Raw genomic sequence first — 13,109 nt, forward strand, 5'->3', positions numbered from 1 at the left:
TATATATATATATATATATATATATATAGATATATATACTGTATTTATATTAGAAGAGATAGATACTTTTCATAGAAATTAAGCTTTGTATTGCTGCCATCTGTTTTGTGGCATTCTGAACAGGCTATAATAACTGAAAAAGCAGTGTAGCAATGCTCTAAAAAATTTTGTTCAGTGACAGCACCCTTAAAGCAAGCTATATAAATATAGCTCTATATACATGAGGTTATGAGAGAGGTAAAAATTAAGATAATGTAACAGTACAGTATTTACCTCTGCTGTGCGCCTGACTTCTGCGGCCCTGAGTAATCTGTCAGCCTTGGACAACTCTTTATCAGGCATGTTGAATCCAGAACCTAAGCCGGTGTTGCCCAGTCCCGTTGAGGCCTTAGTAAGCTCCCCTATGTCCTCTATCAGCACGTAGTTCCTAGAATTGTGGTGGTCAATATCAGCATAGAAGGAATCAGCAGAAATGCTAGACATGGGGCTGGAGGCCATGCTCCTCTCCCCTAGCCCTAGCCTCAAGTCCAAGCTGCCATACTTGCCCCCCAGGTGAGCCACCCCATAACCACTTTCTGTGGAGGTTGGCACAATGAGCAGAGGCTGGTTATGTATGACTTCATAGTTGGTGGTGAGTTTAGGCTCTAAATCAGACAGGGTAGATTGTCGCTGCTTTCCCTGTTGCAAAAGCAAAGCATGTTGGTAGCTGCTAGACTGAGCCTGGGCATGGGAGAGGGACAGGGTTGCGTAAGGAGACACCTGTTGATGGTAAAGAGATTGCTGCTGATACAGGTTCTGTTGGGTGTAATGGCTGGTGGTTTGGGTCTGGGGAACATACTGTGCATAGTGAGAGTAGGGACTAGTTAGTGTGTTGTACTGGGAATCAGCTTCTGTTTGAGGGGGAATGAATTGGTCAAACTCAGACTGGGGAGCTGTCCGTGGTCTCTCCAGGCCGTCGGCCCTGGCCTCTCTGATGTTGCTAACCTCACTGTCTGACATGTAATCTCTTTCCTCTGCCACCCCCTGGAGATAGGCCCTCTCTCGCTTCTCTCTCTCCTTCAGCAAGGCCTCCTTTCGCCGATTGATACCCATCTCCAGGTACCTACAGTAATAACAAAAATGTGTTCATATTGTTGAACAATTGTATCACTAACAATTATATTAACATTAAGCAAACCAAAGAGGCAAAAAAATGTTCCGGGTTCACACATTAGTACCTTTTGTATTAGTGTGACATGTGTGAGTGTGAAGAGGTCTCACTGAATGATGTCAAGGCAGCCTTTTAGCCCATAAGCTATTAAGGTAAGTGGGAAATCATGCAGATTAATTAGGAATAATGATTGCATGAGAGGGTCAAACGCAATGCTATTAGTTGTTAACAATTTATGACATGCAGTAGTGCCACAGGGTCTGAAAAAGTAAAAGCCTATACCCTAAGTTGTGCTGGTGTTAAATCTGTGGTATCTCACCGTAGCTTGGCATCAATCTCCTTTTCCTCTTCATCTAGCTCTGCTTGTTTCTTGCGAAGTTTAGAAGACTCTCTCTCCACCAGATCAAGCTCCTTGTCAATGTCCTGCAGGATCTTTGCCCGGGCCATGGTTGTACTGCGGGCGAGACGACGACGAGCAGAGTTGGTGATGTAGCCTGACCGTCCTGACAGAGAGTCATCCTCAGGAGGCGGGTCTGGTAGTGTCCGCTTTACCTTCTTACCTGTACCAGAAGGAGAGCCTCGGCTCTAGAACATTAAAAAAGAAAATCTGTCGATTATTGAATGATTTAAAAAACATTTTAATTGCAATGCACTTAGCATTTTCATCATTCTGAAACAATCATAAGCAAAGTCATCAATAGTAATAAAACAGTTCTTATTTCTTTCATTTATTTAATTTATTTTCTGCTAGGACTTACAGAATAGCTGCCTGCATAGTATCCACCAATCCTGTCGTCTGTGGCAGGACTAAGGGATTTAGGATCAGACAGAGACTTCTGACCAGCCTTTAATGTTTGAGGGCCAGAGGAAAATCTGGTTGGGTCAGCAGTCAGCATTCTCTGCCCTCCAAGTGACTTTTCTGGGGACATGGGGGAGACTGAGGTGTAGAAGACTTTAGACTCAGAGGGGGCATCTGCTGTTAGGTGTGTGCTGTAGCCAACCTCAATGGGTGTGTGCCTTCTGTCTGAGTCAGTCTGACAGCTCAGACTGCCACCTCTCTGAGAGTTCTCTGGAGCTGAGATGTGCTTGATGATTTCCACCTTGGTGTCCATCTGGACATTGGGTCGTTTGATAGATCCAGAGTGGTCAGTCTGGACAGATATCTCAGCCACTGTCTGGATAGCAATGCTAGAGACTTTGGAGCCATGTTTTCCATCACTGCTATGTTTTCGAGAACGCCTTCGTGCTTTTGTGGGAGCATCCCATTCGTCGTTGTCCTCATCATCAGTTTGAGCTGAGCTATCCACATTTCTCTTATTCTTCTTTCTCCTTCCTACATGCTGCTTCTCTGCTGAGTCTTCATCATCTGTCTGCACTCCACTATCAATTATTTTTTTTCCTGTGTCCTGATCAGCTTGAAGCCTCTTCACAAGATTTAGCTGGTCCTGACTTTTCTCTAGTTGTGTCCCAATAGTTGAAGTTGTAGACTCATCTTTGACAGGCCAGTACTGGCCACTGTCCCCTACCCCTGCATATTTAGCATCTAGGAGGTTTCCTGTGGTACCACTACTACCATAGTGCTCATCAAGCTGGCGCTGGAGTTGCAGTTGGAGTTGTTGGATTTGCTGCAACTGCTCTTTCTGCTGGGCATATGTCTCCTGCTGGGCCACCATGTGGGCATGATGCTCTTCCTCTTGTTGCATGAGAAGCTGCTGTTTCAGAGCCTGAAGCTCTTCAAGCTCCCTTTGGACCATGAGTTGCTCCTGTTCACGGTAACGCTGGATCTCCTGCCTCTCCCACTCAAGCTCCTCAGCGAGACAAAGCTGCTTAAGCTTTTCTAGCTCTAGAAACTCCCTCTCCATTTGATATTGGGCCATCTTGGTATTGTCTAAGCCAGGGAATATTGGAGAAGAGGCTAAGGCGTCCAGAGAGGCAGCAATTGCCTCCAGGGTGGTGTCTGAGTACATGTCCGGGTAGCCTGTTATGATGTCAGCCAAAGCTGTGGGTATAAGCTCTTTTGGTAGCCCTGTGTCATAAGGAATTATCTGTCCAGGGTCTGTACTGGGAATGAAGCCATATGGATGCGGCAATGACTGGTTCTGGACTGTTGATGTAGGTGTTAAGGTAGCGCTAAAGATGGAGCCTGGTTGAGTTGTAATTGCATATGTGGATGGAACTGGAGCAGCAACAGAGGTGTAAACTATTCCATGTGAGGTTAGAACACCCTTTACCCCAAACCCAGCTGTTGGAACCTGGGAATATGGAGCAGTGGTCATCCCAGGGTAGACTCCAGTAGCTTTGCTAGTGTAGTCTAGAGCTTTACCTGCCATAATAAGTCCAAAGATATGTATTTTACTTGATCAAATATATTATTTCAGAAACAAACTTTTACTGTACATGGCTTGAAGGTCATGCGATTTGGATTTAAAAATATAAATTTCACATGCATCTGGATATCTGCATTCATTTTGGCTAGCAGGATGCAAAACCAAAATATTGAGGAAGCACACGCAGGCACACACATGCATCTGTATGAAGACAAAAGAAAAACAAGATAAACAAGCAGGCATTCATATTTAATGAAAACATGCACATTACATTCAAATAAATTAAACAATTGCAAGCATTAATTAATAAAATGTAAGGGAACACAACCATATATGCCTTCATTGTGCAACATATTGAACTGTTACAATGTAAGTCAAAGAGTAAAGGCACTTTGAAAAATAAAAGTTTCAAGTCTATGAAAACACTCAAATGCAAGTCTATAAAGCAAGTACAAAGCATGGTAATAAAAAACATGCCAAATGCAGAAATACTCCCATACTCACCAGCAGAAAGCTTGGCAGCTGTGAGGTCTATAGCGCCATCTGCAGATCCAGTAAGATAGTCATAGTCATTCCTGGGATCATAGGAGAACAGTCCTGCCTCAGTCAGGTTGGTTTCAGACATTGAGGCTTTTATGCCATTCATGCCTTTGATACCATACAGTCCAGCATTATCATATTGGTAGTGGTCATCTCTATAGCCAAAACGGTTGTCAGGCTGGGCTGTAACCGGGGACTGTGTTCTGCAGCTTCCAGTAAACGGTAGCTTGTAAATGACATCACAGCACACACTCCTCCTGCCAGCTGTAAGGTCGACTGGAGTCCCATCATCCTCTACAACAGTGGTCACCACTCCTGGGCTTGTGTCAGACAAAGCTACCATAGCTCTCACTGGTCTGTAGTTGGACAGATCCATGGCCCCTGTGGCCTCTAGAGAAAGGACAGGACCTCCATTGCTGATAGCTGCTGGGGAAATCATTGGCTGTTGGCCTTCTGAGGAGACCAGAGCTCCAAAGGAAAGATTAATGGGTATGTCTTGAGCTGCGGATGCTACAGCACTGACTACGGGCTGGGAATTCACAGGTCTGTATACAATCTGAGCTAGTGGTTCAAATTGTTTGTATGTTGTGAGAGGCAGGGGCAATGACGTGTCAGAGCCCTGCAAATCTAGTGGTTTCTCTGCTGGAGTGTTGTTGTATGAGGCAATGGTGGCTGTGCATGTGACAATTGTGATGCTGTCAGTGACCACAGACAGTGTGGTTGCAGGGGTGATCTCTGTACTAAGATTGATTATCTCAGGCTGGACTGCTGTGATTTGACGTCCAGTAAAGTCACTTGAAAAAGACTGTCGACATGACTCAGGTGGTGTCAGGTCCATGCCTTGTTCAGTCATCTTTATGCCAATCTTCATGGTACGCAAATCCATAACATCACCAGGGTAGATTATCTTCCCATTCTGTTTTGGCAGAGGTTGGACTTTAGCTACGTCTGGTTGTATAGTGATTGCTACACTGGGATGAGGGACTTTTGGAAGTCTTTCATGAACAACAGAAACAGTGGTCCTCTGGACCTCAGTGGTGACCACCTGAGTGACCAGGCTAGGCAGGCTTTCAGGAGGCTGGCCTAAGGTGGAAATTGAAGATGAATACCTGTGACTCATACTGGAGACCACTTTTTCTGGTCCTCGAATCTCTTGGCTCTCAATAGACTCTTGCTGAATTTTAGTGATAGTGACTGGTGCCACAGATACACCATGTGGAATATCCTGTGCAGCAGGCATTGAAGTTCTCCTGGTGTATGCCTCAGTGGTTATAATCTCCAGAGGATGATCATATTCTGATGAATAAGTTAATACCTGTGGTCTTTGTTCTGTTGAATGAATAGATCCTCTCTTGTAGGGGAACTGAACAGCATAACCATCAATAGGAACATCTTTTTCAGCTGGCATGTTTACAATATGTGTCAATGGCAATGACTGCTGCATAGTTATGGATTCTCTCCTTGTAGCAGCAAAGGCATCAGTTGTAACTACCTGCATTGTTGTTTCGTAATCTGCAGGATAAGTAAAAATCTCACTTGTGGTGTATGTTGGTTGTGCTATGGACGATATAGAAGTCCTGCTACTGGTGGTTTCCCCGGTTGAAATAACTGACATCCCAGCCAACTCCTTGGACTGCAACACTGATGATGGCATTGAAGCTTTTACATTAATATCCTCTGTTAAAATATCTGTAGTTGTATCTCGTTCAGGCTGCAATGCTATGACCTCTATTGGTGACATTGAATGTGACATTGATGAGGATGTAATTGCTCCATAGACCTGTGGAATATAAGTAAAATGAGGTACTTCTGGCTGTGCTGTCATTGGTTGGACTTCTGTGACTACAGGTGATAGTGTTACCTCACCAATTGCAGCTGCAGACAGTGGCATTAACTTAGCTACTTCTGGTGTTGGAGTAACATCAACAATAAAAGGTAGGGGATGAGGTAATGCAGACCCTGGTGCTGCTCCTGGTATTCTAACAGCAGTGTCGGTTGAAATAATCTCTGTAGGTAATTCAAATTTTGTAGGGAAGGTCGAAACTTCAGCTACAAGAAGTGATTGTTGCAAAGATAGCTGCCCTGTCACTAAATGCAGAACTTCTAAAGGCTGAACAGTTTGTGGTACAGATGGGATATCAGCAATAGTAGGACTATTAAAAAATTTAGGCAAATCTTGCTCTATAGAGTGAGTCCCTGCTTCAACTGCTGTAAGTTGCTGTTGAGCTGGCTGACTCTCTACTGGTATTTGTGATCTTACCATTACTGGCTCAGTGACTATGACATGAGTAGGCATATCCTGTTCTTTATGTAGCATTTCGTCGGTTGAAACTTTTGGATAAACAACAGTTGACAGGACCGCAACTGGTCTATCTTGGGGAACTAGTGTAACTACGGGTACCTCTTGCTGCTGTGGTACAGTAATATCTTCCAGTGGCTGTGGCTGCACAGGTGCACTTGGTTGTGGGGCCAGAGGAACTAGTGCTTCATCTGGAATATCTGGCAGAATATTTATGACCTCTGTGGCTATGTTTGGTTGTTGAGCAACAAGTGGTATAGACTGGGCTCTTGCAGTGGCTTGGACAGTTAAGGGTTGAATTATAACCTTTGGCTCTGGGGACATTGTGACCTCAAACATTGTTTTAGGTGGTGGCAGTTGCTGAATGGATTCTTGATGTAGCACATATGTTTTTTTAATTGGAAAAGGTACACTATGTGCCTGAATAGATGTGTCCTGACCTGATGACACTACTGTGACATCCGTCGCCGATATTGGTGTCACAAAGTCTTTCCTGGCTTGCACTTTATTAGCCACTTCTTCAGAAGGTGTCACTTGCTGTACTGCCACTGATGGAGCTATGCAAATTGGAGGTGGATACTTTACAGTTGGGACAGACGCTCGCCTAACTGTAGCCTGTGCTGAGAATGCCTCAGTGGGTGTTTTCTGCTCTGAAGGTGTGGTCCTTACCCCTGACACTTTTGTAGATGGGATGGAGCCTTGTCTTACAGGTGCCTGGACTGTTATGCCCTCTGTAGGTGAGCCAGGCTCGGATGGCAGGGTTATCACAACGTACGTTTGCAAACATTTTGCATGTCTAGGAGACAAAGGTGATTTAGGAGATGTTGCACCCAACTTAGATTCCACAGGTCGTGTTAGGCTTAGTGACAGAGCATTTGGAGGTTCTTTGGTCCTGGGAAGTGTTGCAGCTTTGGGGGCCACAGGAGGGGGAGGTGGCTTAACACTCTCCCCTGGCTTGTGGCTGAAAACCAGTCCAGCTGGAATTGATATAGGTTTAGGTGGTATGGGTGGAGGAGGCTTGGCGGTTTGACTAGGGATAGTTGTTGTATCAGAAACTTGTGCTACTGTTGCTGTTGCAATTGGCACTGCAGTGGAAACCAACGGCTTTGGATAAACAGCTGGCTTGGATAAAGTGGTTGGAGGTGGTGGAGGTGTATCTGCTACAGGTATTTCTACTGTTTTTGTAACTTTTGTCCCTGCCATAGGTTTAGGCGGAAGTGGTGGAGCAGAAGCCACTGACACTGCTAACACCTTGGTGGATAGTGAAGCTGTATCTGTACTGGGTATATCTGAAGCTATTTGACTACTTTGTGGCAGAGAAACAGTGGCAGCTATTGACCCTGTGCTAGATATATCGTGTTGGGTTTGGCCAAGCAGAGGTATGTTTTCTACACTTGGCACAATGATGACAACATGCCCTTGTCTGGTTGGGCTCACTTGAGGTACAGCCACACTATCTGGTCGTATGTCCTCCATTCTTGGCTGTATGTCCACACCTACGGTTTGCATTGGATGGTCAGCCAGTGTGGTTCCCCTATCTGTGGTGTGGGGTATAGAAGGGGTGACATGCTGGAGAGTCCTTACAAGTGGGAGCTTTGTGTTAGGCTCAGGTAATGTCACTGAAGTGGACCGTGGGGGAGGAGGGGGTGGTACCTTCTTTTTGATAATAGTAGTTGATGCTGGAGCTGGTGAAGACACCTGGGCTGTTTGAACTGGAGCTCGCATTACTACTGGGCTCATTAATGGGATGGCTGCTTGTAAAGGGACTGCATGAATCACTTCGGTTCGGGCTTGAGCTGGGGTAGGAGTGCTAAAACTGGTAGCTGGGGATTGTGCAGAGATTGGAGATGTAGTTGAAACCAGGTCAGGCATCTGGAATATGACGGGCCCAGGGCATGAGGCCAGAGTGACACTAGCAGTAACAACATTGGTTGAAGCTGGTGTAGAGACTGCAACAGGTGAAGCTGTAACTATGATTGTAGGTTGAGCTGAGACAGGTGATAGACTCTGTGTTGAGACCTGCATAACAGTAGGAGTCTCCATAGGCACCGGAGATGGAGATGAAACAAAGTCTGGCATTTGGACCACAACAGGTAAAGGAGTTACCTTCCCCAGTGGGGCTGGATTTGGGGCTTCAGCTGTAGAAACCTTAACTTGATCAACTGCAGTTTCTTGAGCTGTGGATGGATCAGATACCACATCTGGTATATTAACTATAACTGTGGTTGGAGTGGGATGAGAGACTAAGACCCCAATAGGTTCGGCTGCAGTTGTGGCAGGCGATGGTGGTGAGATCTCTGGAAGTGACTGGGTTACAAAGGAAGTTGGAGGTGTTGGTGTAGATAGTGGAGTTGAATCTGATGAAACAGGTGTTTGAGCCTGAAATGAGGATGAAGATGTGGCATTTGAACCCAAACTGGTATCTGGCGTGGCTGGTGAAGTTGGAGGTGACATTGTTGATACAGGGGAGGGTGTAGCTGTTAGTTCTGGGGCTGATATTGGAGTTGGAATAGGTTTTGGCTCTGGAATTTCACACACCACACAGACAGGCTCTATCTCAGAGGTTTCAGACAAAGGTGGGCTTATGGATGGGTCTTCCTTAGTCTCAGAGTCATCACTGGGGGTGATGTCAGAGGACATACCAACAGCATACTCATCTGCAAGACTGTCATCCTCTTCCTCCCCAGATGAACACTGAGTGATCTTGAGGTCTGGTATGGGGAACAATGACTTTTGGAGTGCAGGATCTTGAGGAACCATAGGCCTAACAAAACCTATAGATCCAGTAGGAGTACTGGGAACAACATTCACCTCAGACCGCTTAGGGGGTTCGGTGGGCCGGGGTGGAGCTGGCCTTTTCTTTTTCTTCACTTCCACTTCACTTGCAATTTCAGTGGCTGTATGAGGTATATCAATTTGTTCAGTGAGGGATGTCTCTTCCATGGGTATGGTCACAACACAGGTCTCATCAAAGGGAGGCCCTGTGACTGAAGCTCCTGATGAGGAAGATTCCATGGCTGTCTGGGCCTGTTGAAACTCTTGCTCTATCATCATCAATTCTCTCTTTTTCTGTATCATCTCCTCATAAACCTCCTCTGGAGACCGCAGTTTTTTGAGACACTCAGAGCTAGTGTCCTGTTTAAATCCCTGCTCTTGATATTCACCAATCTTAATTTCAGGCTCCTGAACTAAGGATTCATAAAGATAGTCCTCTATTGCCATTCCTCCATAGAGTGGCTCAATATCAGGAGGACTCTCCCCTGGAATAGCTTTTGTTTTCTGAATAATTGCCTCATATGCTTCTTCGGCACTCAATAATTTGTTCACAGAATCCTCTTCAAATGGATCAGGAGTGTATGGGATCACTGTTAGTGAAGGCTTACGTCCTCTCTGCACAGCTTGTCTAGCCTCTGCTTCTGATTCTATACTGGCAGAGTATTCAGAGCCAGATGTTCTACTGCTTTCATCCATTACGATGACTTGTTTCAGATCCTCCGTGGAGGAAGCATATTCATTTGGAGACAGTGGTTGGCCATTGGCTCTTTGTTCATATTTGTCTTTCCTAGACTTCTCGCCCCCCATAGTCTTCTCTTCCTCAGAGGAGTCTTCAATGGTAGGAAGAGGCTGGGTTGGCTGCCTGTGCCTACCTTTGCGATGATGTTTGTCCCCACTGACTTTCTTGTGACTGGGGCTGCTATCACTATCATCCTCCAGAGATGAAGCTGACGTGGGTGAAGATCCTGGGGTAAAGCTAGATACATGAACACTAGACGATCCCTTTGACAGGGATTCTGTGATGCTCTCTACTTCTTCATCAGTGCTTTGTCTTTGTCTCGTGACTGAAATAGCTTTCTTAAAAGTCGTGCTGGGTACTGTTTCAGGAACATCTTGGGTAGTTGCAGTGTCAGTTTTTGTGAATACTTTTTTCCTGGCTGCGCTTTCTTCATTCTCTGTGCTACTTTTTCTTGACAGTGATTTGACTGCCACTGAAGCATTATCAAGCTCAACCTCTTTAATAGCTTTCTCATCTTCTAAATTATTTTCTTTCTCATCTTCTGAAAAAGACATTTCTTCCTCAACACCCATACCCATTATCTGCTTGCGGATGAATTCTTCATCTTCCATAGAGGAGTCAGCGCTTTCAGTTTTTATGTCCTCACTGCTGGATGAAACATTGCTGACCTTTAGCCTTCTCCTCTGGACTTTTGGTGAGGGTGTGACCTCACTTTCACTGGTCTCAACCATTGCTTGGAAGCTTAGGCGCCTTCTCTCAGCCTTAACCTCCTCCTTCACTGGAATGGATAGATCTGTATCTACATCATCTTTATGTGTATCACCAACCACCTGCCCATCCTTTAATTCCTGGGATATAGGTAAAATCTGAGGTTGGTCGTCATCATGCTCCTTTGCTTTGAATTCAGGCTTTGTAGATGTCACAGAGACAACAGTTGTTCCCAACTTAACCTGCCCTGTAGGTAGGGAGACCTTTCCTTCTTCCATTGCCTCTTGTTTGATTTCATCTTGCTCCTGAAAATGTAAAACCAACAAGGTAAAGTAAATGAAAGAACCAGACTTTCTTGAAAAAACACAAGCCAATATTTTTCTTGTTTTTTTCATTGTTTATGTAACTAGAGTATGTCTGAAAATGGTCTAATGCAATTATTTTAGTTTTACACAATATTGATTGCATTATGTCAATAATTAAAACAAAAACATTTTGTTTTAATAAAGAGGACACATTCTTACCTTTATGAAGATGTTTTTTGTAGATACTGGTTTTGTCCCTGGAGCTGAGGGAATGCCAATAATCTTTTCGACCAATGTATCGGCCATTTCCTTGCAGTCAGCTGCTTTGACTGGTTCTACCTCCAATAAAAGTTGTGGTGCTTGTGGCTTTGGCTGCACCTCAACTTGCTGCAAAGATTTTGCTGGCTCTGTCAGTTTTATATATTCATCAGGCTGTACTCCCGTAATAGTCTTCTGTGAAGCAGACAATTCTGGCTTTGTTTCAGGCAATGGGGAAACTACAGCCATAGAAACCTCTGCAGCAATAGGGGAGGCGTGCGCAACTGTAGCTTTAGTCACTGGGAAAGAGGAAGCTGCAGCTACAATTGCTTCAACTTTGACTTTTGGAAGATCAGGTTTAGACTCTTGAGCTTTGTGAAATTCTGTTTCACTGAGCTTCACTTTCACTGCCTTTGCTGTGTTTTCCACTGTTACAATCTTTGGAACATCTGTGTTTGGACCTTCAACCTTTGGTGTTACTGCTATCGGTTGTGCAGCGGCCACAGTGGGTATAATGGGTCCTGCTGTGGATTCTGCTAAAGGTTGTTTTTCTGAAGTAACAGGGGAAATCTTTGCTATTGTGGGTATGCATGTGATGTCAATCTTGATTTGTGTGGAATCTTCTGTAGCCGTGGTTTCCATGGTAACAGATGTAAGTTCCACCTTTGCTATTGGGGTTGGACCAGTTGGTACTGCCTTGATGATGGCAGGTGTGGGCTGTGATTTTGTTGCCACAGGTGTAGGTTCTGACATTGTAGGGGAAGTTTTACGATCTGTTTTTTTGGTTGAAGGTGTGTCCAGGGTCGCTGGCTTGGCAGAAACAAATGAAAGCTGGGGCATTTTTCCTGAGTCTCCCAGCTGTTCAGACAAAGCCCTCTGAGTCTGGCAGTTCAGACACAGCCAATCCTTCTGTGATCAAACAAACAAACAAACACAACACATGATTAGGAAACACACTATCGCAAGATTTACATATAAACACCATAAAGGCCAACTTAGTAATTTTTTTTCCTGTAGTATATAACATATACAATTAAAGACTTTACATTGTATATTCAGTTGATGCTAAAACAGCATTTTGCAGATTTATATCAGATCACCACTCAAAGTAGAGGCCTAGATGGTTATTTCATTAAAGAGAATAAAAAAAGCAGGGCTTATTGTGAAATGTGGGAATTAAGTGAAGCTAACTTACGGGTAATCAGCACAGCTGTGGCTTTTGTAACTGCTACTTTTGCCTGTCATTAAGCTGATACACTCATGCGAGTGCAATTTTCTGTTGCAGCTCTCATCACCACTACACCATCTTCGTTACATGCTAAACGTGTGTTGTTGTTGACTTAACCATACTGTTCTGGTATGTGTTTGATAAGGCTGGATTATCTCTTCCCTGTGGATGTTTTGTTGCCATTTCGAGATATTATTTGCAAAAGCGTAACCTTTTCATTGCATTTGAAATAAATGGTAATATTGTTGATGCAAGGTCTGACTAAATTAGCATTTTCAAAAAAACTACCAAAAGCAATCACATTTGCTTTTTAGTATTTAAATCGTCCAACCAAATGGTGCAATTTTGGTGTAAACATTTGTTTGTTACATTTTTTAGAAGTATATAAGAAATATAGTTGAAACAAACAGTGTATTTTCTCCAATGCATTAATTGTGTGAGGTGTTTGTGTGTGTGTGTGTTTGTGTGTGCTGTGCAGAGGCATTGCATTAATTTAGGGCCAGCAGTCTACTTTTCAGAAAGGTAATAAACAAAAGTATCAAAAGGTCACTTAGCATTTTGATTGAATCCTATTTGTAACTTTGTTCAGATTTATGGGCATAACAACAGTGATAAGTTTATCAGTGTATTTAACTCTGTCGAAGCAAAATCTGAAAAGTAGCCTGATCAGTAGCTCGATTAGATTGAAGTGGTAGTTCCGTTGTAACATAGTTCCAGTTTTGTAAAAACTTTTGTAGAGGAGAATTTGCAATTGAAATGAGGAAAATGGAAGAGGTAAAA

At 44.0% G+C, this 13,109-nt stretch overlaps 1 protein-coding gene across 5 annotated transcripts in view; it reads right to left on the reverse strand.

Annotated features, from left to right (window-relative positions):
- pclob (piccolo presynaptic cytomatrix protein b) overlaps positions 1 to 13,109 on the reverse strand; it is a 49,151-nt gene that overhangs the window by 21,254 nt on the left and 14,788 nt on the right. For all 5 annotated transcript variants that reach the window (XM_034880363.1, XM_034880364.1, XM_034880362.1 and 2 more), the window contains 5 exons: positions 11,063 to 12,010; positions 3,982 to 10,843; positions 1,909 to 3,473; positions 1,470 to 1,735; positions 274 to 1,102 (listed from right to left, as the gene is read on the reverse strand). In XM_034880363.1, coding sequence (XP_034736254.1) covers positions 274 to 1,102; positions 1,470 to 1,735; positions 1,909 to 3,473; positions 3,982 to 10,843; positions 11,063 to 12,010 — 10,470 coding nt within the window. The remainder of the gene's footprint in view (positions 1 to 273; positions 1,103 to 1,469; positions 1,736 to 1,908; positions 3,474 to 3,981; positions 10,844 to 11,062; positions 12,011 to 13,109) is intronic.

The sequence above is a fragment of the Etheostoma cragini genome, chromosome 8, assembly GCF_013103735.1.
Source record: "Etheostoma cragini isolate CJK2018 chromosome 8, CSU_Ecrag_1.0, whole genome shotgun sequence".
NCBI classification, from domain to species: domain Eukaryota; kingdom Metazoa; phylum Chordata; class Actinopteri; order Perciformes; family Percidae; genus Etheostoma; species Etheostoma cragini.